The sequence below is a fragment of the Rhinolophus sinicus genome, chromosome 2 (assembly GCF_057876585.1).
Source record: "Rhinolophus sinicus isolate RSI-liver-muscle chromosome 2, RSI-T2T, whole genome shotgun sequence".
NCBI lineage: Eukaryota > Metazoa > Chordata > Mammalia > Chiroptera > Rhinolophidae > Rhinolophus > Rhinolophus sinicus.
In genome coordinates this window covers 137,177,319-137,198,977 of record NC_142502.1, presented here as the reverse complement: position 1 = coordinate 137,198,977, position 21,659 = coordinate 137,177,319, and the positions used below count along the sequence as shown (strand labels likewise).

The 21,659-nt window shown below is 52.0% G+C and overlaps 1 protein-coding gene across 8 annotated transcripts; it reads right to left on the bottom strand.

The window, feature by feature from the left end:
- Window positions 1-33: 33 nt before the first annotated feature.
- RTKN (rhotekin) lies at window positions 34-15,018 on the bottom strand. 8 transcript variants are annotated; one of them, XM_019750299.3, is made up of 13 exons: window positions 13,263-13,402; window positions 12,466-12,894; window positions 7,043-7,242; window positions 4,629-4,690; window positions 4,483-4,536; window positions 4,259-4,376; window positions 3,822-4,031; window positions 2,984-3,078; window positions 2,772-2,878; window positions 2,412-2,540; window positions 1,579-1,747; window positions 1,304-1,408; window positions 34-720 (listed from the first exon to the last, which is right to left on the bottom strand). In XM_019750299.3, exons 2-13 carry the CDS (start codon window positions 12,535-12,537, stop codon window positions 392-394), a joined length of 1,650 nt encoding a protein of 549 aa, XP_019605858.2. In that variant the 5' UTR covers window positions 12,538-12,894; window positions 13,263-13,402; the 3' UTR covers window positions 34-391. The 8 variants fall into 8 exon arrangements, with proteins under 8 accessions (XP_019605858.2, XP_019605855.2, XP_019605864.2 ...); XM_019750296.3 differs by lacking the exons at window positions 12,466-12,894; window positions 13,263-13,402 and adding an exon at window positions 14,600-15,018; XM_019750305.3 differs by lacking the exons at window positions 12,466-12,894; window positions 13,263-13,402 and adding an exon at window positions 14,288-14,403.
- Between the last annotated feature and the right edge of the window lie 6,641 nt (window positions 15,019-21,659).

Sequence of the window (21,659 nt, the reverse complement as noted above, 5' to 3'; positions counted from 1 at the left end):
GAGGCAACCTGTCGTCAAGAACCAGGTGAAAGCTGCTGTTAAATAACTTTAATGGTTAACGTGGGAGTCACAAAGGAGGTGCATTCTGTCCCAGGGCTCTTCAGTGCCATCCTCAAAGCTGATTAGTGCAGGAGGTAGGGCAGGGTTGGTTCCAGTTTTCACCCAGGAAGGGCCTAGGGGGTCCCAGCCAGCCCTCGGAATGAGTCCCTCAACACCATGACAACCACAACTTTGAGGGGCTTCTGCTCCCCACCTCCAGCCTCCTCCCAGTCCAGCAGAGGAAGGGGAGGCCGAGCTAGCCAACCTGCCACAGACAGTGCCGTATCCAGAGCCCAGCTGCATACAGGTCATCTCCTCTTCTGGCCAAACCTGTTGGCAGTACCTTTCTCTTTCACACCGGTGACTGGAGCCAAGTGCGGGGCGGGCCTTTGCTGCAGAGGCCTCTGGGCCGTGGGGATCGATGCGGGGGTAGAGGGGCCACGGAGCAGGAAGCCCTGGGGGAGTGGTCTGGGGGGGCAGCATCCAGGGAGAACGTTCGGGGTCGCCCCCAGGGCAGGGGGTGGGTCCGGGCTGGGGCCACTGTGGCAGGCGTGCAGGGGTTAGGCAGTGCAGGCTGGTCTGTAAACACGGCTAGCCAGGGTGGGGTGGTCTCCAGCCTCGCGCCCTCCCGCTGGGCCAGGATGTCTGTCACTGCTGCAATGTCATCCAGTGGCTCAATAGCTGTGGCACCAGGAAGGGGGTAAGGGGAGGGGGCTAGTCAGAGCTCAGGGCCCAGGCCTACCCCACCCTGACCATCACCTGTCACTGTAATAGGAGGAAAGCAAAGCCCGGATCTCAGCCGAGATTGCGGTATCCTGCAGGAGCAGCCCCTCCCCTGGGCCCCCTGGAGCCCCAGGCTCTGGTAAAACTATGGGATACAGAGTACAGTGTGGACAGGGATGGGGGGTGGGAAGAAGTGGATGAAGAAATCAAGAAAGAGGAGGAAACATGAGAGCAATGCCAGGCAAGTGAAGGTCAGAGGAAGAGACGGGAATCCGCATGCAGAAAGGGAAACAAAAAAGAAGAAATTAGGAAAGAAATCCATGAAATGAGTCTGGTTCTCTGGGGTTTTGTTTTGAACTTTGGTGGAGGTGGTTCTAAGAGTTGGAGAAGAAAAAGGAATACACTAGGATTTGGTGGGACTTGGATCCCCGGAGCTCTGCCTTAGCCCAAAGTGTACTTGCTGACTGCTTCCATTATCTGGGTTCCCTGGAAGCCCCCAATCCCACTTCCCATCAGGTTCCCAGAGTATACTGTCACTCACCCATCTCGTGGTACAAGGAGCCCTGCTTGGCCAGTACTTGGGGTGGTTTCCGGGGAGCTGGGGTTTCAATCTTCATGATTTCATCACAGCACTGCTTCCACTGGCCTGAAGGGAGAGCACTGATTGGGGGCGGGCAGAGGCGGGCAGGACTGAGAGGGCCAAGCTGCCCTCTCTTCTGCTACATTCCCTTCCACACATTCTTGAAACAGAGGCTTATGGTAAAAATAACAAACTCCAATTCTTCTCAAAGGTTCAATCCAGTCCCCTCCTCTTACTCATGTCAAAGAAAAGCTGCCACAGAGCTTCCATCCAGCTCTGCAGGGCTCCCCGACTCTCAGTCTGAAGGGTGTGTGTCACTTCGTCCTCCCCATACTGGTTACTGATGCTCAGGGTGAAGGGCCGGCCTGCAGCCTGGTCCAGCTCCCCTGCCCGGACTCGAGTCTCCTGCAGAAGGAAAGGGTCTGCTTCCAGCTCCACCTTGGTCACAGAAGTCAGCAGGGGCTCAGGGTGGGCTTGGTCGTCCTGCCTCGGAAAGAGGGGCTTGTGGGGCTTTCACCAAGCCCTCTCCTTTGCCTCCTACTGACCAGAGTGGGAAGGAATGGTAGGAAGGGACTGGGGCTGCAACAGTGGTCCTCAGACAGGGAAAGAGGGACTGGGTGGGGAAGGCATGGAGGCAGGCATGAACGCTGAGACCTGGGGTCCCTCGCTATTTCCATGAAAGCTGGCAGGAAAGTCAGCAAAGGGGCTAGGGGACAGGGGGTCATTGGACTCGGGTTGGCAGAGGAAACCAGGAAAAGATGGAGTAGATGGAGATCAGACTCTGAGGGGGAAGATGGCAGGAGGATGAGAAATCCAAAACTGGTTGTAGAATCCTCTCTGAGAACTGATAGGGGCTGAGGCTGGTAAAGTAGAAGGGACACTGTTTTCCAGTGATGCTGCCTGCGGAGAATATGGTCCCTCAGCATTCCTGGCCCTGCAGCCGGGTGTGGTGCTGTGAGCAACATGAGGCTTGGATCTCTCTGAGGTCTGTGCCCACCCTCCTGGGGCCTGAAGGAGAGACTCCTGGGGCCCCAGTACCTGGTGGCTTGACCACTAGGGGACCCATCACCTTGTTGATTGCAATAGTAAACAGTGGCTCTTTCCCAGTGTCTGCATCTTCGAGTTGCCGGTAACAGAAGAGGTTTGTGCCTTTCAGGACTCCGTGCACTCGTGCCCAGTCCTGCCGCTCCCCAGCTTGCTGCATAAATGACTCAAGGTTTCCTAGGGGAATCACACCCCCCCCAACACCCTTCTTCCCAGCCCCCATCAAAAATCTGCTCCTTCCTGCCCACCCTCCTATCTGAGCGTCCTCTCATCCTGCCATACTCCTCCTCCTACCCAGAACTTGATTTTTCCGTAGTCCTTCCATTCCCAAATCCAGCTCTGCTCTGCCTTCCCCCATGCCTTTCCACTTGTCAGCGCCCCTCACCTGCACCCTGAGGGAACCACTTGCAGTAGGCTGAGTCATGCAGAGAGGCTGAGCCACCAGGCGGCAACACACACTCCCATAAAGGGGCAGCCAGGCAGGGTTCTCCTCTAGCGGGGAGAGGAAGTGCAGAGTAAAGGTGGGGAGTCAGAAGGGGACCATCCGACGGCCACTTTTCTCACCATCCAGCATCCCCCAGGCACACACATACTCACCATGGCTGGCAAGGGTGAGGTCATGTGTGCGGAACCCATCTTGCACTGCTGCCAGGGTGAGCGTGGTATGAGCCAAGAGGTGGTAACGAGGGCCACTGCAGGGCAGATGGAGAAGTGGGCCTCAGCCACGTGAAGGGCAAGTGAGGGCCACATTAGATGGCAGGCACTGTAAGGCTGAGTGTGGGTCTGCCCTGTTCCCACAGCCCCATGGATAACTAGCTTGCCTCCCCCACAGGGGTGGGAACAAACAATTACTGAGTTCCTGCTAGGTGCCGAAGCCTGTGCTTTATATATCTTATCCTACTATATGCCCATGACCGCCCTGTGAGCTTGATGGCATTCTTTAGTTAATAGATGAGGCAGCTTGAAGTATAGAGAGGTTAAGAAATTTGCCCATAAGGTACAGTTGGTAGATGGTGGAGCTGGGATTTGAACTCATGTCCGTCTCTAAAATCATCATTCTGTTCGTTACCCTAGAGGTTCTCACACTGCTCCTCAGAGGCCCAGTGGTTGCACCGGGCGCTTCCAGTCACCTGTAGGCACCACCACAGAGCCTAGGCCACCCGCCTCCAACCAGGGCACTCCATCCATGTGAGATGCGTTTGCTGCTGCGAAAGAAGTGAAGACCCGGGAGCCTAGCTCGCTCTGCACTCCTGTGGGTCTCAGTTGGCTTGGGCCCAGCTATGAGTGCCTCCCAGCTAAGTGGCCACTGCTCACCCATGTCTGTCTGCACGTCCTGGCAGCCATGCAAAGTAGGTTCTGCCTGCTCCCCACAGCTCAGAGGTCACCCGTGGCCAGGACAGGCATCTGAGGGCAGTGGGGAAATGCAGGGCCTTACCCCACAGCTGGGGTGGGGAGCAGGATGGGACTGCTCCCGGAACCCCCAGCACTCTCCAGCGATGCCCGGACACGCCTCCCGGAGGAACGGCCTAGGGAGCTGCTGAGTTTGGTGGCCAGCCTTTTGGGGGCACCAGCCAGGGCCCCTTCCTCTTCCATGCAGGCCCCATACAGCTCCAGCCGGAGGTCAAAGTCTGGCCCTGCCTCGGTGCTAGGGAAGTGTGGAAGCAAGAGAGAAGGATGGTTCTGGAGAAGTCCAGGAGGCGCAAGGGCTGGGGGTGGGGTGGAGGATGCATGTGGTACAAGCTCAGGACAGCTCCAGAGGGAGGCCCATCTCCTCTCGCTCTCCCCTCTCCTCCCTTCCCCTCCCCGAAGCTACCTCAGCAGGTACTGGAGCAGAGTGGAGAGAGGAGGGAGCCACAGGGGTGAGGTACTCACAAGAGCAGGCTGCTCTGGAAGGAGATGTCTGTGAGGGTCCTGTCCACCAGGACCATCTCCGTGTCCTGAATGTCTTCCCCCAACTGCAGCAGCAGGAACACAGCCCAGCGGTGCAGGTCTGGGGACAAAGAGGGCAAAACTGGTTAAAAAAACAAACCCCCACATAGGAGCCTCCATACTCCGCGTCACTCCCCTGGATTTGTCCCAGTGTGTGTGGAACTCACCGCCTTTGTTCTTGAAATATTCTGTGTCCTTCCACATGAGTGGAATCCGGAGGTCTAAGGGGCGGAGGGGTAGGAATAAATGTTGAGACGGGGCAGGGGGTCGTGTGGTGGGGCAAGGAGCCAGCTGGAGTAACTGTGCTTCTTACCAGAGATGCAGAGCCGGCCTCGGCAGGGGGAGCGATCGGCGGGTGGCCCACTGTCAGAAGGCCTGTGGGCAAATCACAGCGTCCCAGCCTGCCTCCAGACAAACTCCCCCTGGCTGTGGCTCCCAAGGGCTCTAGGACCGCCCCCTCCCCAGCCCAGGCAGCCCCTAGGTGCCCAGCCAGAGGGACTGGCAGAGTTGTAGATTTAACCCAGGGGATTGCTGGGCTCACTGGAGGCAGTTAGCTCTCACACAGTACAAGCTCAGGACTCCTCTCCCTCCAAGTACTCTCCCTCCCTACACCCCTGCCAGGGACCAGTGGGAATTGAGGGGACGGGCCCACAGACTCCCTTTCAAGGGCTCTTCTCTGAGAAACCCCAGGCTCGGAGGAGTTTGCAGGCTTTCTTTTTAATAAGGGAAGCTGCTTGTCTGCACCACCTCATCACTTCTTAGATACAGGAGGGTCGTGGTCAGTCATAAAATCAAGTGGACCAGTGTTTAACAAAAGGAAAACAACCCAAGTAGGAAACATTTGTGTTCCATTTGCCACAAACCTCTCTCTTACCCCTCAGCTCTGGTTTCTCCTTTACCTTCTGGCTAGATAAGCTGAGCTTTCCCAGTGCCCCAAATTCCCCAGTACCCCGCTACACAGCCCCAGACACCCAGCTTTCCTCACTTCCCTGCCCCGCATCAGAACCCACCAAGCATGCGTCTCTCTAAGATGACAGCCAGTTTACCCACACTAATTCATGATGCCACTGATGTAATTAGCAACTTAGGCCTTAAGCTAAATGACGTGGCACTGATGGCAGTTTGGTTAGCTGTCAGGGACTTGGGGTGCACCTCAAGTCACACTGTCCAGGCCGTGTGGGGGCTCGGGCAGGGCAGAGACTGTTGATGACTGCCTCTCAGGAGACAACAAACTCATAGTAGAAGCTGTCCCCCTGCCTGCGTGCCCTTCCTTCAGCTTTCTGGGGCAGGTATAGAATGAATGGGTTTTCTGCCTACCCTGTAGCTTCACGGGTGAGCTCTGGAGGGCTCCTGGCAATCTCTCCTTGTGTCAGCCTTCGGGGCTGAGCTAGAACCTTCTCTCACCTTGCGGGTTCAAGCAGACTATTTTGCCAGAAGCCAATTTTCCAAGTGACCAACTTATCAAAAATGGCCAATTCTTGGAATGATCAATTTGCCAACTATTTTCTCCAACATTTTACCAGAGCATCACCTCAACCATTTCACTGCAGATCTGTCAGATCAGCCGAGTGTAATGTCAGGGTTGCTTGTGTTTCACATCCAGAAGCCGAGCCCTTTTAGGATGCACAATCTAATTTATGTGATGGGGCAGCCTTTCCCTTCAATTTTTTTTTTTTTTTTAATTAATTTCTTCCACAATCCCTGCCTCTGATCATGAACCCCAGGTAAAATGAACTAGTGTCAGGGCCGGCCCGGTGGCTCAGGCAGTTAGAGCTCTGTGCTCTTAACTCCGAAGTCTGCTGGTTCGATTCCCACATGGGCCAGTGGGCTCTCAACCACAAGGTTGTCAGTTCAATTCCTCAAGTCCCGCAAGGGATGGTGGGCTCTGCCCCCTGCAACTAAGATTGAACACGGCACCTTGAGCTGAGCTACCTCCCGGATGGCTCAGTTGTTGGTTAGAGCGCGGGCTCTCAACCACAAGGTTGCCAGTTCAATTCCTCAACTCCCGCAAGGGATGGTGGGCAGCGCCCCCTGCAACTAAGATTGAACACGGCACCTTGAGCTGAGCTGCCGCTGAGCTCCCGGATGGCTCAGTTGGTTGGAGCGTGTCCTCTCAACCACAAGGTTGCCGGTTCGACTCCCGCAAGGGATGGTGGGCTGCGCCCCCTGCAACTAGAAACGGCAACTGGACCTGGAGCTGAGCTGCGCCCTCCACAACTAAGACTGAAAGAACAACAACTTGAAGCTGAACAGAACCCTCCACAACTAAGATTGAAAGGACAACAACTTGACTTGGAGAAAAAGTCCTGGAAGTGCACACTGTTCCCCAATAAAGTCCTGTTCCCCTTCCCCAATAAAATCTTTAAAAAAAAAAAAAAATGAACTAGTGTCAGTTTGTGGTAAATTGGCTAGTCAGCAAATTGGCCATTTGGTGAACCAGCTTTGAGAAAAGTGGCCTTCCAGAAGCCCGCCAGCCAGCCAGCCTCACCAGATTGCAGACAGGGTTATCCAATTAGCGCTTTTGCATTACTAACCCTCAGACTGCCAGCCTTTCCCCAGAGACACTGGCTTTCCCGAGCCCAGCCTCGCTCCTCAGCAGTGACCTCTGGGCAGCACGCTGCGGTGCTGAAACCCCAAGGTGGCATGGGGGGTCGGCTTCAGGGTGGCCCACTCCGGACACACACATGCGGCACCCACCCCCCAAGTCCTCGCGTCCCCCTCGCTCACCGCCGGCCTGTCTTCCCCAGCACCTGCGCCTCCTTGCGCCGCTGCAGCTCGCCCATGTAGCTGAGGATGCGGCTGTTGCACACCAGCAGGCTCTTGGTGGCCTCCAGAGCCTGCTCACGCTGGGAGCAGGCCGCCAGCAGCTTGCAGGCCCCTTCCCTCATCCGGATCTCATGGTCTAGCTTTCTCTGCAACTCTGTGTCCTGGCCGGAGTGAGGAGAAGGATGAGAGGGACATGTCAGACAAGGGACAAGCAGATACACCCTCCAGTCCCCAAGTGGGCTGTGGCCCAGGGGAAACTTGTATTTCAAGTACTTCAAGGTTATGGGTTGTCTCAACCTCCGCTACCCAAGATTTACCAGAGCAGCTTTGTGCATACAGATGCCTTCATGCATTTGATGGGGGAAGTATACATTCCTTCAGCTTCTTTAGAGTGCAGTTTGGAAAAAACCTATGAAAACTACAAATTCACATATTCCTTTGATCCAGCCATCCAATATCTAGTTTATCCTATAGATATAGTTATACACGTGAGCAAAGCCACGTTTTAAAACACCAAGAATAAAAGTCATTCAGAAGGGCATTGGTTAAATAATTTACAGCTCATGTCTACCATGGAATATGGAATAGTGCAGACATTAAAGAGTTAGACATGTGTGCAGATATGAAACATTCTTAAAAATGTGAAGTGAGAAAAGAACAGTATTATAGTATGCTACCATTTGTGCACAATATATACACACGCCTTTACATAGACAGAGATACGCATAAACAAGTAGTGCTTGCAGGACTGGGAGCCAGGAATGGAAAACAGATTTATTACACTTATTTACATGTACCTGTCTTTACTACTGTACTATTGGAAATTGTGTTGCCTTTTTAAAAACTTAAATCTTCTCAGTTTAAAAAAAAAAAAGAAAAAGTACCAGGCCCTACCTTAGACTTGAAGAATAAGTGGGGCATGTGCTTTTTTTTTTTTTTTTTTTAAACCACCAACTAAAGGGAATGGACACAGATAGTAAAAGCCATCCTGGGTTACCCCAAAGACTCAAGTGATGGGGGAGTATCAAATTGGCAAGGGAGCAGTGGAGAAGTAGCATACCATCTACAGAGTTTACCCAGTACACACCCTAAATTAGGGGTTTGCCCCCTGCTGGCGCTCTGAGCTTGGGAGGTGAGGACAGAAGCAAGGAGTGGGGATGGGGGGCAGGTGAGGCAGGAGGTCAGGAATGAGGGGTAAGCAGGTTGTGCACAGGGCCAGGTGGGGGGCTAGGGGAGGCACCATGATTCTCAGAACCATTCTCTCGGAAACGAGCCCTGGAGGTCTTGGTACAGAGCAGAGGGGAGGGCACCAGTTTGACATGAGACAAACCTGGGTCTAAGTCACAGCCCTGCCAGCCTTGAGAAGCTGGGCAGAAACTTATTGAAAAAGCACTGGAAATGTACTCAACCTCCCTAAACCTTGGTTTCTCCATCTGTAAAATGAGGATGAAAATAGTCCCCACGGGCCAGAGTTGGGAGGACTCAGTGAGACAGGAAGGTAAAGCATTAGCCGGGTGCCCAGCATGTGGTACACATGAATGGTGGGGATGCTTGTTTTCATGATGTTACTTCGGCAGCAGTAGCATTCACCCAATAAACACTGGTGCATCCAAGGCTCCACTGAATATCCAGCTGGTAAGAGATGCAGACATTAATAGCTGCTCCATAAGTGCCATGTCATGGTATAAATATGCTCGTAGGCAACAGACCCTGTTCGTTTCTGGTTGAGTGACAGGGAAGGCTTCAGAGAGGTGGAAGACTAACCCCATCACACAGTGCAGATCAGCTCAGGAGGCAGGCCAATGGAGGCATCGGACTAGAAGACGGGGGGAAATATGACCACTGAAAACCTGTCTTCTCCCTCACACCAGGTCTCTTCCACACCCTGTGCCCTTGCTTCCGTCCTCGTGGCTCCAGCCTTCAAGTCTCTAAGACATGAACACCCTAAATTCCTGCTGGCAAAAGCCTTGTTTGGCCTCCCTGCAGATTCTTCCTTCACTATCTATTCCCAGGCCACTGGGCAAGACCAGACTCACACCCCTTGCCTCAGTACTGTTACCCTTCCTGACCTTTCAGAAATAGGCCAACTTGGTACCAAAGCCCCCTCCACCAGGAAGCCCTCCCAGACTACACAGCTCCCCCCAGCACCGCTATATCTATCTGTGGGCACCAGGGTCCCACCTCTGCTAAGCTTCCCTGCTTGCCAACCCCCATCCCATTCTGCATCCAGCTTCCGCCACAAACACCCCCAAACGAGTGAGAGCAGGGCGGGGGGACGACAGATTGGCGTCCTCAAGCCCCCCTCCTAGCTGGCGTCTCCGTCCCGGCCCCAGCACTCACGGATCCTTCCCTAGCCCTGGCCATTGCCCGTGCCACGCCAACGCAGACACCGCAGGGCGCGCAGGTCCGGGAAGCCGCACAGCTCCGGTGCCGGCTCAACCACCCCCACCCCCACCCCCGCCCGCGGCGCTCAGGGCGCTGGTGACATCAGCTCCCAACTGCCGCGATAACGGCTGAGGGGCTCCAGGGCGCTGGCGGTCCCTCCGTGAGTGCGGCCAGGCGAGGCTCCGGGCTCTCAGTGGCATGACCACGGTGTGACGCTAGCACCGGGAGCGCCTGAGTCGATCTGTAAAGGGCTTCCGCCCAGGGCTGCGATCTCAAACTGCAGGAGGCCGGTGCGCTTTCCCTCCAAGGTGACCCCTTGACCGGGAGCATGCAGGAAGAGGATAGAGTGTAAATTGGAATAATTGGGGCTGTGGAAGTCACTGGGCCAGCCGGGATGAGCCTGACTAAGGGCCCTGCTACCCGTAGACACCCCTGCTACCACAAGCTCACTGCCCTCAGGCCCCAAATCCATTCTCCCACGGCACAGAAACCACAGCTCCAACCCTTTGGACAGAGCATCTCAGGAATCCTGGTGCAGTTGCTGGATTTGCACTCATCTCCCTGCCCCAGGGATAGCTTCTTGTCACCCCTTCCCCACCCCCTACGCCCACACCTTCTCCCCAAGGAGGCAGCATTTTCACCAGACTATCCAGAGAAAGAGCCCAAAGTTGGATATCAGCCAACTGACATCCAGGGTCAGGGCCCAAGGGGTTGAAGGAGGATGAGTAATGGGCTGAGGCCCCAACACACATGGGACATCCTTTCCTGTCCCTCCTACTCTCTTCTGTCCCGGACTTCCTACCCTGCTTCACCTTCTGTTCCCTTCAGAATCTCCACCAGGGCTAAATTCAAATCCTAGCTTAGGAATTTCACGAGCTGTGAGAATTTAACCTCTGTAGCCTCAGTTTGTAAACCAGGGGAGTACTCCACCTCCTTTATAGCACTGTTTGAGGATTAAATGGGAAAGTCTAACCTCTACCTGGGCCCAGGACATATTTAAAAACAACCTTTTTCTTACTCCCACCTCCCCTTTACTTGCAGCTTAAGTTGCCTCCTCCAGGAAGTCTTCTTGGATTTACTCTATGACTACCTCTCTTGCGAAATCCCTGAAACATCAATGGGTCTCTCTCTTAGGGAGGAGGGAAGGGTACTGCTGAGCTTCATGGAGAAAGAACACAGCATCCGCAGCCCATAGCTGAAGCAGAGGTGACAAAAGTGAAATCTAAGGTCCTTCCTCTGCCCCAGAATTTGGGCAAACCTCCCATGAAGAAAAATTACTTGGGTATGGGGGTGGGGGGATGCAGAATTTAAACATTTAAATACCTAGACCAACCTGAACAATAAAATTTGCAATGATGGAAATATTCAGTAGCCATCTAGCACTTGAAATGCGGCTAGAGCAACTAAGGAACCACATTTTTTATTTTATTTCATTTTAACTAAATTATAAATTTAAATAGCCACATATAACTAGTAACATGGACAGTGCAGAAGACCTGGGATGGCAAATAGGTTTCTTGTCATGTACCAACGCAGAAAAACAGGTAGTGTCAGAGTCCCGACAGGCTCATTGGGCACCTTTCTGCATATTAGAAAAAGGTGACCCTCTCTAGGCAAACAAATTAGAAAAAGGTGCCTCCTCCTGATGCAGCCTAAAACCCAGGCCAGGACTCCTGCCTCTGCCTGGCACCCTTATGAAGGAAACAACCTGCACAATGTATGCCAAGGTTGTGCTGAGAAAGATTCTGAGGTACATCTGGGCTTGCTGGTAAAGCGTGCCATGAGTGATTGTAATGTCTACTATGACCAGGGAATCAGGGTTTGGGCTGAGAGGGGCAACACAGGTGAAATAAATTGCCATTCCTGATCTAGACTCTCTCCAGTCCTGCCTCTGACCTCCTCAGCAGAAAACCTCTGCCTAGTGCACACGGTCATTTCCAAAGCTTCCTCCATCTTCCCCACCTCAGTCAATGACCACACCGCCCAGTTGCTTAGCCACAACCCAGGAATCATCCTGGAGTCCTTTGCCTCAGCCCTCACATCCAATCCATCAGCAAGCCCAGTCAGATCTACTACAATCGTTTGAAATCCACCCACTTCTCTTCTCCACCACGAGCACTTTCATCCAAATCACCAGGTTCACTCCTCTGATGCTGTAACAACCTCCCATCTGGTGGTGGTCTGCTATCTCTCGTGCCAACCCTATTCTCTCCCACTCCCACCCCCACCGAGTCCAGTCTCCTAAGCAGCCATCATTTTAAAACATTAGATGAGTCGTCCCCCTGCTTAAAACCCTTCCGTAGGCCAACATCACACTGAGTACAATCTAAGTGCCTTGTATGACTTTCAAGGCCCTGCATATCTGTCCCCTGCCCATGAGCTCCACCCCAACTATGTTCCAGCCACACCGGAACTGGAACTCATACCCACGCAAGAGCCTCTGAGCTTTCTGTGCCCTGGTTGGAAAGCCTTTCCTTCAATCTTCACATCTCTCCAAACCCTTCTGGTCCCCTCGGCTCAACGGCCTCCTCATTGAAGCCTTCTCTGACCAGCACATCTAATGCTGCCCTCCCTACCTCATGTTGATTCCATCCCCATTTTCATCATAAGTTCACTATGTGAGATTATTTATGTGTTTGATGTTTATTGTCTGTTCCCCAGTCTAATGGACCTTTCCTGTCTGGTTCACTGAAGTATCCCATGATCTAGAAGGGAGCTTGGCACATAGTAAGTGTTCAATGAATGTGTTTAAGAATAAATGAATAAGCAGCTCCCTGCCATCTCCAGAGCCAGCAAAATGTTTACATGCTGACCCAGAGTCCCCTTTCCCTTCTCTGTGAAGGCCAAGCAAGGCATACAGAACCACCTGTCCCTCTCCCCACTTTGAGCAGGCCCACCCTCCCCCCTCAGCCCCAGCAGGGGTGAGCAAGGCAGAGACTGGGGATGGGAGGCATGCATGGATGCAGGGGGTGGGGGTGGGGGGCGCTGCAGGACATTACCTCCAGGCTGAGCGCCATCTGCCGAATGTAGAGCATATTCAGGTCCTCCAGGATGTGCAATCTGTCCTGCATCTCTGTGCCCCCCAGTGCCTCTTCCCTTGTCAAACCCTCCAGAGGGAGGGGGCTGGCAGGTACCACACTACCCCACAATGCCTCCTCCCACTGCTCCCCTGCTCTTGAAAGAGATGGGCAGCTCCTGGACAGAGGGCAGAGGGTGCCCCTGTCCCTCTGCACTCCTGTTAGACCCCTCTGGCTGTTGTGACAAACTTTCCTTGCCTACCACTGTTCCAGGGCCCTGGTGGGAGCCAGGCATGGGAGGAAAGGAAAGCGAGGTGAGGGTAAGTGGGGTCCCGGGAAGGGAGGCCAGCTGCAGAAGGGGCTCTGGGCACAGAGTGTCCAGTCTTGCTTTGGTGGCAGCTGTTCTCCCAGCTGTGGAAGAAAAAGGCCCTTTCATTCCGACTCTGGCCCCTCCCCAGCCCCCGCCCACATCCCTGGCCGGGTGGACAGAGAATCTGTGTGCCAGTAGGGCCTGAGGGGCAGGCACAGCTGGAAGGGGGCAGGGAGGGGACGCCTCAAGCAGGTTCTACAGAGTCCTGGAGTTTGTCAGGAGGCAGGAGCTTTCCGAGAGGAGTTCTGGCTTAGTGTGAGGAAGAAGAGCGACGGAAGTGAGGACTTGGGAAAGTGAGCCCTGGGAGTGGGACAAAGGGGTAAATGCGGCCCAACCCCCAGGGCCACCTCTTCCAACTTGGGGGCCCCATCCAGCCCGACTTCCCACCCCCACCCCGGCTCACAATTACCTCGCTTTTCCAGCAGAAGGGAGAAGAGGGAGGGAGAAAGGCAGGGGTGTGCCTGTCTGCTGCTGCCCCCGCTCCCCTCTGCGGGCCCCTTCCCTTCCAGACAGGAAACCAGCCCCGATTCCCAGCCAGCTGCAGCTTTGCCTGCCCCCCCCCCTCCACCCCAGGCCCACGGAGTCACACTCCCCTGGGCGGCTGGCCGGGCCCTGCGGCTCCGCCCCGGCTCTCCGCACTGGCCCCCAAAGGCCCGGCTTATCCCGGGGCGGCCCCAGCCCACAGGCCCCTCCCTCCTGGTCCCGGGGCCTGGCCCCTCATTCTCCCACGCTAGCCACGGGCGGGGTTGCTTGTGAGAGACCCGACAAAGGCCCTGTCCCCGAAGCCCACTAGCTTCTGAGTCAGAAAAGGCCCAGGACATCGGGACGCGGGTGTGAAAGGGCCTTTGTTCTGGGCAGGCTGGGGGGGAAAAGGCAAAAGCCAGGCCTGGAATCCCCGCCGGAGAGAGTGGGGCGGGAGGAAGGCCCCCTCATTTAACCCTTCCAGGCCCAGCAGGGCAGGAGAGCTGACCTTGGAGACAACCTCTTAGCTGTCGTTACTTGCCCTCTCAGCCCTAGCTCAGACCCTCCGAAGCCTCGCTAGGGCTCAGACCTGGCCACCCTGAAAAGCGCTGGGCTCGGGAGGAAACTGTCAGACTTGGGGCTGGACTCATCTCAGTCCCCAGGAAAGGAGTGGGTGTGGAAAATAACCCCTAATCATTAAAAGGGGCCCCTCTCCCCACATACACACACACACACACACACACACACACACACACACACACACACACACCTCTTCCCAAGCCCTTCAGGGGCACAGAGGAGCGGTTGGGAAGAGCGTCAGAGAAGTGGGCAGGTCTGGCCTGGAAGTCGAGACTGAGGGTGGAGGCTGTCCCAGACGGTTGAGACAGGTTGCGAGATGGGGCTGACGGCCCGGGGAAGGAGCGGGCGTCCAAGCCAAGAGTCCAAGCTGTTGGGCCCCGCCCAGCTGCCTACCGTCCTTTGCGCGGGGATGCCCAGGAGGGGCCTGGCACATTTGGGGAATTGAACCCATGGCCCCTTCAACTGAGTCCAAGCGGAGTTTGTCCCGGCAGAGGCAAATCATCCCAACCGGGGCAGGGAGTGTCTGGGGTCACACAAGTCCGATTAACGTGCACACGGTCCGCGCCCGACTTTTTAAGTCAACAACCACGGGTTTGGACACTGCCAGCAGCGTCCCCGCCCCCCGGCGTGCGCGAGGGCGGGGTAGAGGCGGCCGCGGCTGCGGGAGTCCCGGAGGGGAAGGGAAGACCGAATGCGGGCGCTCACCTCCGGCGGGTCGCTGAAGAGGCTGAGTCGGAAGCGGCCGCGTTTGAACTCCATCTCCAGGGCGGAGCCCCTAGCCACGGTGACCCGGCTCCGGTGGTTTCGAGAAAACATGCTGGCGGCTCGACGCGTTTGCCCGCCCTGTGCGCTTCCCGCGCCGCCCGGCTCTGCCTGGTGCGCTCCGCTTCAGTCCCTCGAAGTCCGCCCGCCGGCCCGGGCCGGGAAGCTCACGCTGCGGAATTCCTAAACTCCGCCCCTGGAGACGGCACCTGGGCCGGGCAGGGCACGGCCCACTCCTCCTCCACCCCTGCCGAAAGCCCGGCCTGCGGGACCAGTCCCGGGACGCCGAGCCGTCTTAGTCCCACCGCGACGACACCCAACGCCTCGCGAGCACTGCGGGGGCGCACCATCCCTTCCGGCCCGGAGCTCCTCACCTGGACACGGGGCGGGGCTTCCGCCCCACCCACCGCCCCCACCTGGCATGTCAGGTTCCCTGAGCGCGCAAAACCCCTTGGCCACGTGGATCGCCGCCGGGCACACTTGAGCAGCTTCTGAAGAGACCATTCCAACTTCCTACAATCCCAAATGTTCCTTCTTCGTCCACCTCCCCCGTTAGGCTGCCCTCCCGGCTCTCTGTCCATCTCTTGTGACCAAAATTCATGGGGCAATGCCTTGGAAAGCTGTCTTGGAAACGGCTTGGAAACCTGTTCTGTCACTTACTAACTGTGGCGCCCTGACTCAGTCATTGAACTTTCTGAGCTTCTGTTTTTTCATCTGTTCAATGGGGATACTGTAATTATCTACACTCCTCGGGTTGCTATGAGAATTACATGTGAGAATGAGCGTAAAATACCCAGGACAGTGCCCAGCACAAGACAAGCGGTCCATAAGTGGAGCTATGAAGAAAAAGGAGCAAGTGTGGCAAGGACTCTTGTGCCCTTGGATGGGGCACCAGCGACCTCAGCTCTCTGGACCCAGACCTTAAGTTCTTTAAGAGGATGAGGAAATGGTGGCGTCAGTAGTGGCTATCTTCCAGCTCTTTTGCTGGGTGGCTTAAACAGGGTTACCATTCTCTGTTTCTGCAGAAAAAAAGGGGGCCCCCTCCTCACTCCAAGAGAGCCTAGTTAGGGAGAAGGAAATGACAGAAGATTGGCTTGGCTTGCTGACTACACATGAGGAGTCTCCAGGGGACTTTAGAACTTACTGGGGAGAAATTGAGAGAGTAGGGCTCCTTCATAGCAGGTGGGCTGGAGAAAAAAAAAAAAATACCAGCCTTTGGCTTTAGACAGCCCAGGTGAACGTTGCTCTGATATGGCAAATTAACCCAATATTCTTTTAGAGAAACTGACTTAAAATTACTTTAGCAAAAAGGGAACTTTATTGGCTTCAGAAACTAAAGTGACAAGGGGTCGGGCTTTGGATGTGGCTTGGCCCAGGAATTTAGTGTTGCCAGGATCCTGTCTCTTCCCATCGTCTGGCTCTTCTCTTCTCCATGTGGGCTTCACTCTCCACAGCACAAGATTGTTGCCAAAAATTCTGGGTCTGTATCTTTTCAGGTTTAAATTTAGTGGTAAAGAGAGCTGTTTCCTGAAGTTCCTACATATTTTGGATTCACTGTGGGCCATTTGGGATAGTTTATCCCTCCGAAACCAATCTTTGTAGCCAGAGGGGTGGCCAGACTTGAACCAATCACTGGACTAAGGAGGATTCTGTGCTAATAGGCCAAGACTGGGCCACTTGTCCTCCTAGAGATCAGCTTGAACCCAGTGAGCTGGGAAAGAGAGGAGGCAGGAGAGAGGTGGTTCCCCCAGGTAAAGGAATGGATGTTGGACAGGAAAAACAACATCCTCAACTTACAAAAATTTACATGGAAAGGGCATTCTTCTGATCAATGAGAAAGACAGATCAAAAGATTTCATAAAACCTGTGGCCTCTGAGATAAACCTCAAATGATAGGTGAGGGGAAAGAAAGGGAAAGCCATTATTTCTTAATTTCTTCTAGTATCTATTGTCATTCCTCCAACCTGTATGTTCCCCAGAGAAGGACAGTCTGTCTTATCCACTGTTTTATGTGCAGTGCCTGGCACATAGGAAGCACTCCATAAACCATCAGCTGAAGTAAATCAACAAAGGAGATGCCTAAATAGAACAGGCAGATTTCAGAGTACTTGACTGGGATGAGCCAGGATGTTGGACTAAAATGGTTCATTTCAAACATTTGTTTTTTAGCAACACAATGCTTTCTTTCCCCCAAATGAAACCTTACCTGGAATATGTGAAATGGAGCCAGAGCTTCTGTAATGGAAGCAGGGGCTGTGGGCTCACGCCTTGTCCTCTCTGCAGGCCCTCAGCTGCCCCACTGCCAACCCTCTCAGTGGAACAGGGACTCTACGGAGAGTTCGAAAACCCCTGACAAGAGGTGGAGGATTGGAAGACGTTTGGAAAGGAAGTGAAGCTCAAATCCTGCCTGAGAATTTGTATTCGATGTGACTGAATATTTTGGAAAAGGAGTGACACAACTAGTTACGTTTTGGAGATCATAACCTAGCAACTTTTTGCATAAATCAGTTGGAGATTTGTGAGTGGGGTCAGGGAAGCCAGCTGACACTGTTCTCCACTGAGGGTGGAGAAACAAGGGCCAAACTTTCCATGGATTTATTCATTTTTATACAGTTTTTAAAAAAAAAAAAAAAACTCCTAATTCTACCACTTAAAAATAACATAAAGTAAAAACATAAATGAATCAAAGCATGCCCTCCCTACCATCAGAGAAAAATACTGAGATAATGTGGTGCCTCACGCTGGCTCATGAGAGACAACTGCTGAATTTTCTGGAATCGTGCATTCCAGTTGTTAAACACAACTTTAATTAAAAATTAAATTACAAAAGCTCACAACTAAATAAATTTTATTAAAGCAAAGGTGATAGATACTCAAAACTCATCATCTCCTAATTATTTTACTCCATTTCCCTATTATCTCTTGAGGTCGTTTACATCTATTGTACCTGTATGGTAGAAATGCTATGTAATGGTGACCTACCGCACATTTCTTCCCAATTCTGTCTTCAATGATGTCACATTTTAAATTGGCCATGGTGGGAGTATTTACACAATAGAAATAGGTGAACACTATAAATCAGGTCTGTTTTTATCTTCAGGAGCTTTTGTTAAATATTTACCAGCATACCACTGGTTTGGTGCATAATCTTTCCAACTTTTTCCTCTGCTGCTTATGTCTGTATCTCTGTCTCCCCAACTATGAAGTAGACATTGGGGGAAGAGGTTGTTGGTCACCCAACATTCAAATCATCTTCTTATTTCTGCATAGTCCCCTACTGTGGACGATATTAGTAAGTTGAGGCTCTACCCTTTTTCTGGCAGCTGTGGAAGGACATTCGTCCTCCCTCCCACTTCTTCACAGCCGAGGGGTAGGCACTTGGCCTAATCCAAGCAACTGGAATGCTCCCAACTGGACTTTGAATCTCAAATAAATGAAAACAAGACTCAGACAGAGTTCAGTCATAATCACTGCACCTGCAACCCATGAGGAGTGGGTGGCTGTGCCAACAAGAAAAGTCTCACCAGCAGGTTCCTATTGTGTGACTTTGGTGTGGCCTTGGCATAACCTCAGCTGTGTATTCCTACTGCCTGGCCGCCTTTGGTTCCCACCCCTTGTCTAGGGAAAGTGCAAGATGACCCCCAATCATTTTGTAGTGCAAGGAAGTAAAAAAGTGCTCAAAGAATAATGGATACATGTCAAAAGGACATGGAAGCCATCTTAAAGAATTGCCCACTCACAAAATCGGGGACAAATTTGAGCATCAAAATAAACAATGAGAGTAATAGATTACAACCACTGACTGAAACAGGAATCCATACTGATATATATGTAAATGAATATAAGGAGAAGAGAAAGCTCTTCGTCACAGTAGAATGCCAACTAATACATGTCGATGGAATGGAAGTAGAAAGATTATTATACCAACTGGCAATTATTATAGTAGAGCTGATTTATACAGTATTCATCAATGGATACTAAGCCTGGTAAATGGAGGTTTGACGGGGAATAGGATATTAGTTTCAGAGTATTTCCCCAGAAAACACTCATTAATTACAAAAGTGAAAATAGTGACTTGATAGTGAAGAAAATGGCAGTCACCACCTTGACCAGGTGATCAAGTTTAGCATCACCAGTGGTGGGGCCAGGCTGACATCGTGTGCCTCCTGATGTGATACACTGAGATGAACACACCATAACCTTTTGGTGTGTGCGTAGTACTCCTCCCAAGAATTTATGAGTCTAGACATGAGGAAACACCAGACAGATCCAGGTGGAGGGACAACTTACAGAATCACAGGCCCATACTCTTTAAAATTGTCAAGGTCACAAAAGATAGGGAAGGAGCAAGGAAATATTCCAGATTGAAGCAGATCAAAGAGTAATGATAAGTAAGTGGAATGCATGATCCTGGATTTGGATCCTGGGCTAGAAAAAGCGACATAAGACATTTGGTGAAATTTGAATGGGGTCTGTGGATTGGACAGTAATGTTGTATCAATGTTAATTTCCTCATTGGGAGGGCTGCACAAAGGTTAGAGAACAGTGTACTTGTTTTGAGGAAATATTTAGGGGTGAAATGGTGTCATGTCTGCAACTAGCTTTCAGATTAATTAGAAAACGAATATGATAATGGGATGGGGGAACAAAATGGTAAATGTTAACAATTGAAGAATCTATTTAAGGAGTTAAGAAAGTTCTTTGCACTCTTCTTGCAACTTTTCTAAAGTTTGAAATTATTTCAAAGTAAGTTATATTTAAAAAATAAGGCCAAGAACTCTTTCAGAAAGACAAAGTTCTTCCTTTCAGCCTAGGAACATGCTCAAACCTCTCCCATTCTAAACAAAGCAAAATTAAAAACAAAACAAAATAATGAAGCCAGTGGCTACTTGCTGTTGCCACTTCCTCCCTGCTGGGTATCAGGATGTTGAGGAAACATCACTGGGCCCACTGTCAGGAAGCCTGTTTGAGGCTGGCTCTGCCACTCTCTAACCAGGGGACTTTGGCCAAATCATTTAACTTCTTTGAGCCTCAGTGTCCTCATGAGGGAACAATAGCATCTCCCTTATGGAGCTGCCATGGGGATCAATGGAGAGAAGGGATATGAAAGCAGGTTATAAATTCCAATGCCAACAGCAGGTGATCCGTCTCTGTAACTCCTGGTGATAGAGGACTATTGCCTTCACACCCTGCTAGAATGCATCTTCTTCTAGGAGCTCAGCCCGCCCTTTGCAGGACTGTACATTGCTGATCAGTCTTCGTCTGCTGGTACTCTCTGCCCGTGCATGCCTTTCTTGCCTCTCGACCTCCTCTTCTCAACCTAGCCCGGCCCTTCTGCCTGCCTGTCCAGGACAGGTGCCCATTCAGATCTGTTCCTAGTCCTTTCCTCTTCATCTACTTGCTTCATCTACTTGTTTCATCTGTTTCTGTCCCTTTAGGGACCTCCATTATTATGCTGATGAAACCCTCACACCTTCTGCATTGGTTTCTTCTCTCAGTATTCCATCTTCATCTGCACACTCCCATAGGTACTTCAAACTCACCTTAGGCAACACTAAATGATTCTCTTCTTACTTGCTTTTCTACCTATGTTCTCTTTATTTAAAACACTTTGTTTCCTCTAAATACTTGGGCTAGAAATGTGGAGGTTATTTATTATTGTTGCTGTTGTTTGCTTATTGAACACATACTATGTGCTAGATACTACCCTAGGTACTGCATTCTTGATTTGCTTTAATCCTTGAAAGAACCCTATGAAATAGATCCCATTTTATTCCATCTTACAAAGCTGAAATTTGAGGTTCAGAGAGCTTAAATAACTTTGAGCTCAAGATTACATAGCTAATGAAGGATTGTCAACGTAAGAAATGTCTAAACCTGTAGAGAATTTTTACGAGCCAAACTGATGTCAATTGCCAGGAAACAAAATCTCAACGGATTGAGAAAATGCTCTGGAGAATGGTAGCTTTGCCACTTATTTTATACATTAGAATCAAAGGAGGAGATGTAAGGAGGGTTACATGAAATCTATTGGTGGTAGATTAAGGAGGTGGGAGAAAGCAAAGCGGGGAATCACTGAGACTGGATAAAAAAATGGAGACACATACTTCTTTTACCTTAGTGGGTATGGGATAGTTAATAATTAACATTTACAGCACATGGAGATGGTATGTGGGGAACAAGATAATAATGAGGGGTTCTCTGGTCTCCTGCTCTGATACAGTAGGTTGTGCTCTGAGGGTCTGGAAAAGGGAATTATTCGGACATTTCAAAGTTATGTTATCTTAGATGTAAAAAAGACAATAGACATGGGCCGGCCCAGTGGCTCAGGTGGTTAGCGCTCCATGCTCCTAACTCTGAAGGCTGCCGGTTCGATTCCCACATGGGCCAGTGGGCTCTCAACCACAAGGTTGCCAGTTCAATTCCTCGACTCCTGCAAGGGATGGCGGGCTCCGCCCCCTGCAACTAAGATTGAACACAGCACCTTGAGCTGAGCTGCCTCCCAGATGGCTCAGTAGGTTGGAGCGCGGGCTCTCAACCACAAGGTTGCCAGTTCAATTCCTCGAGTCCCGCAAGGGATGGTGGGCAGAGCCCCCTGCAACTAAGATTGAACACGGCACCTTGAGCTGAGCTGCCGCTGAGCTCCCGGTTGGCTCAGTAGGTTGGAGCACAGGCTCTCAACCACAAGGTTGCCGCTAGACTCCCACAAGGGTGGGCACACCCCTGCAACTAGAAATGGCAACTGGACCTGGAGCTGAGCTGCACCCTCCACAACTAAAACTGAAAGGACAACAACTTGAAGCTGAACGGGACCCTCCACAACTAAGATTGAAAGGACAACAACTTGACTTGGAAAAAAAAAAAGGCCTGGAAGTACACACTGTTCCCCAATAAAGTCCTGTTAAAAAAAAAAAAGACAATAGACAGGTTCATGTAAAGTAAAAATAGACCTTTGTCAAGGAAGCTATAGGGCTAGGACACGACTACCTGCTTTTAGTTAAGA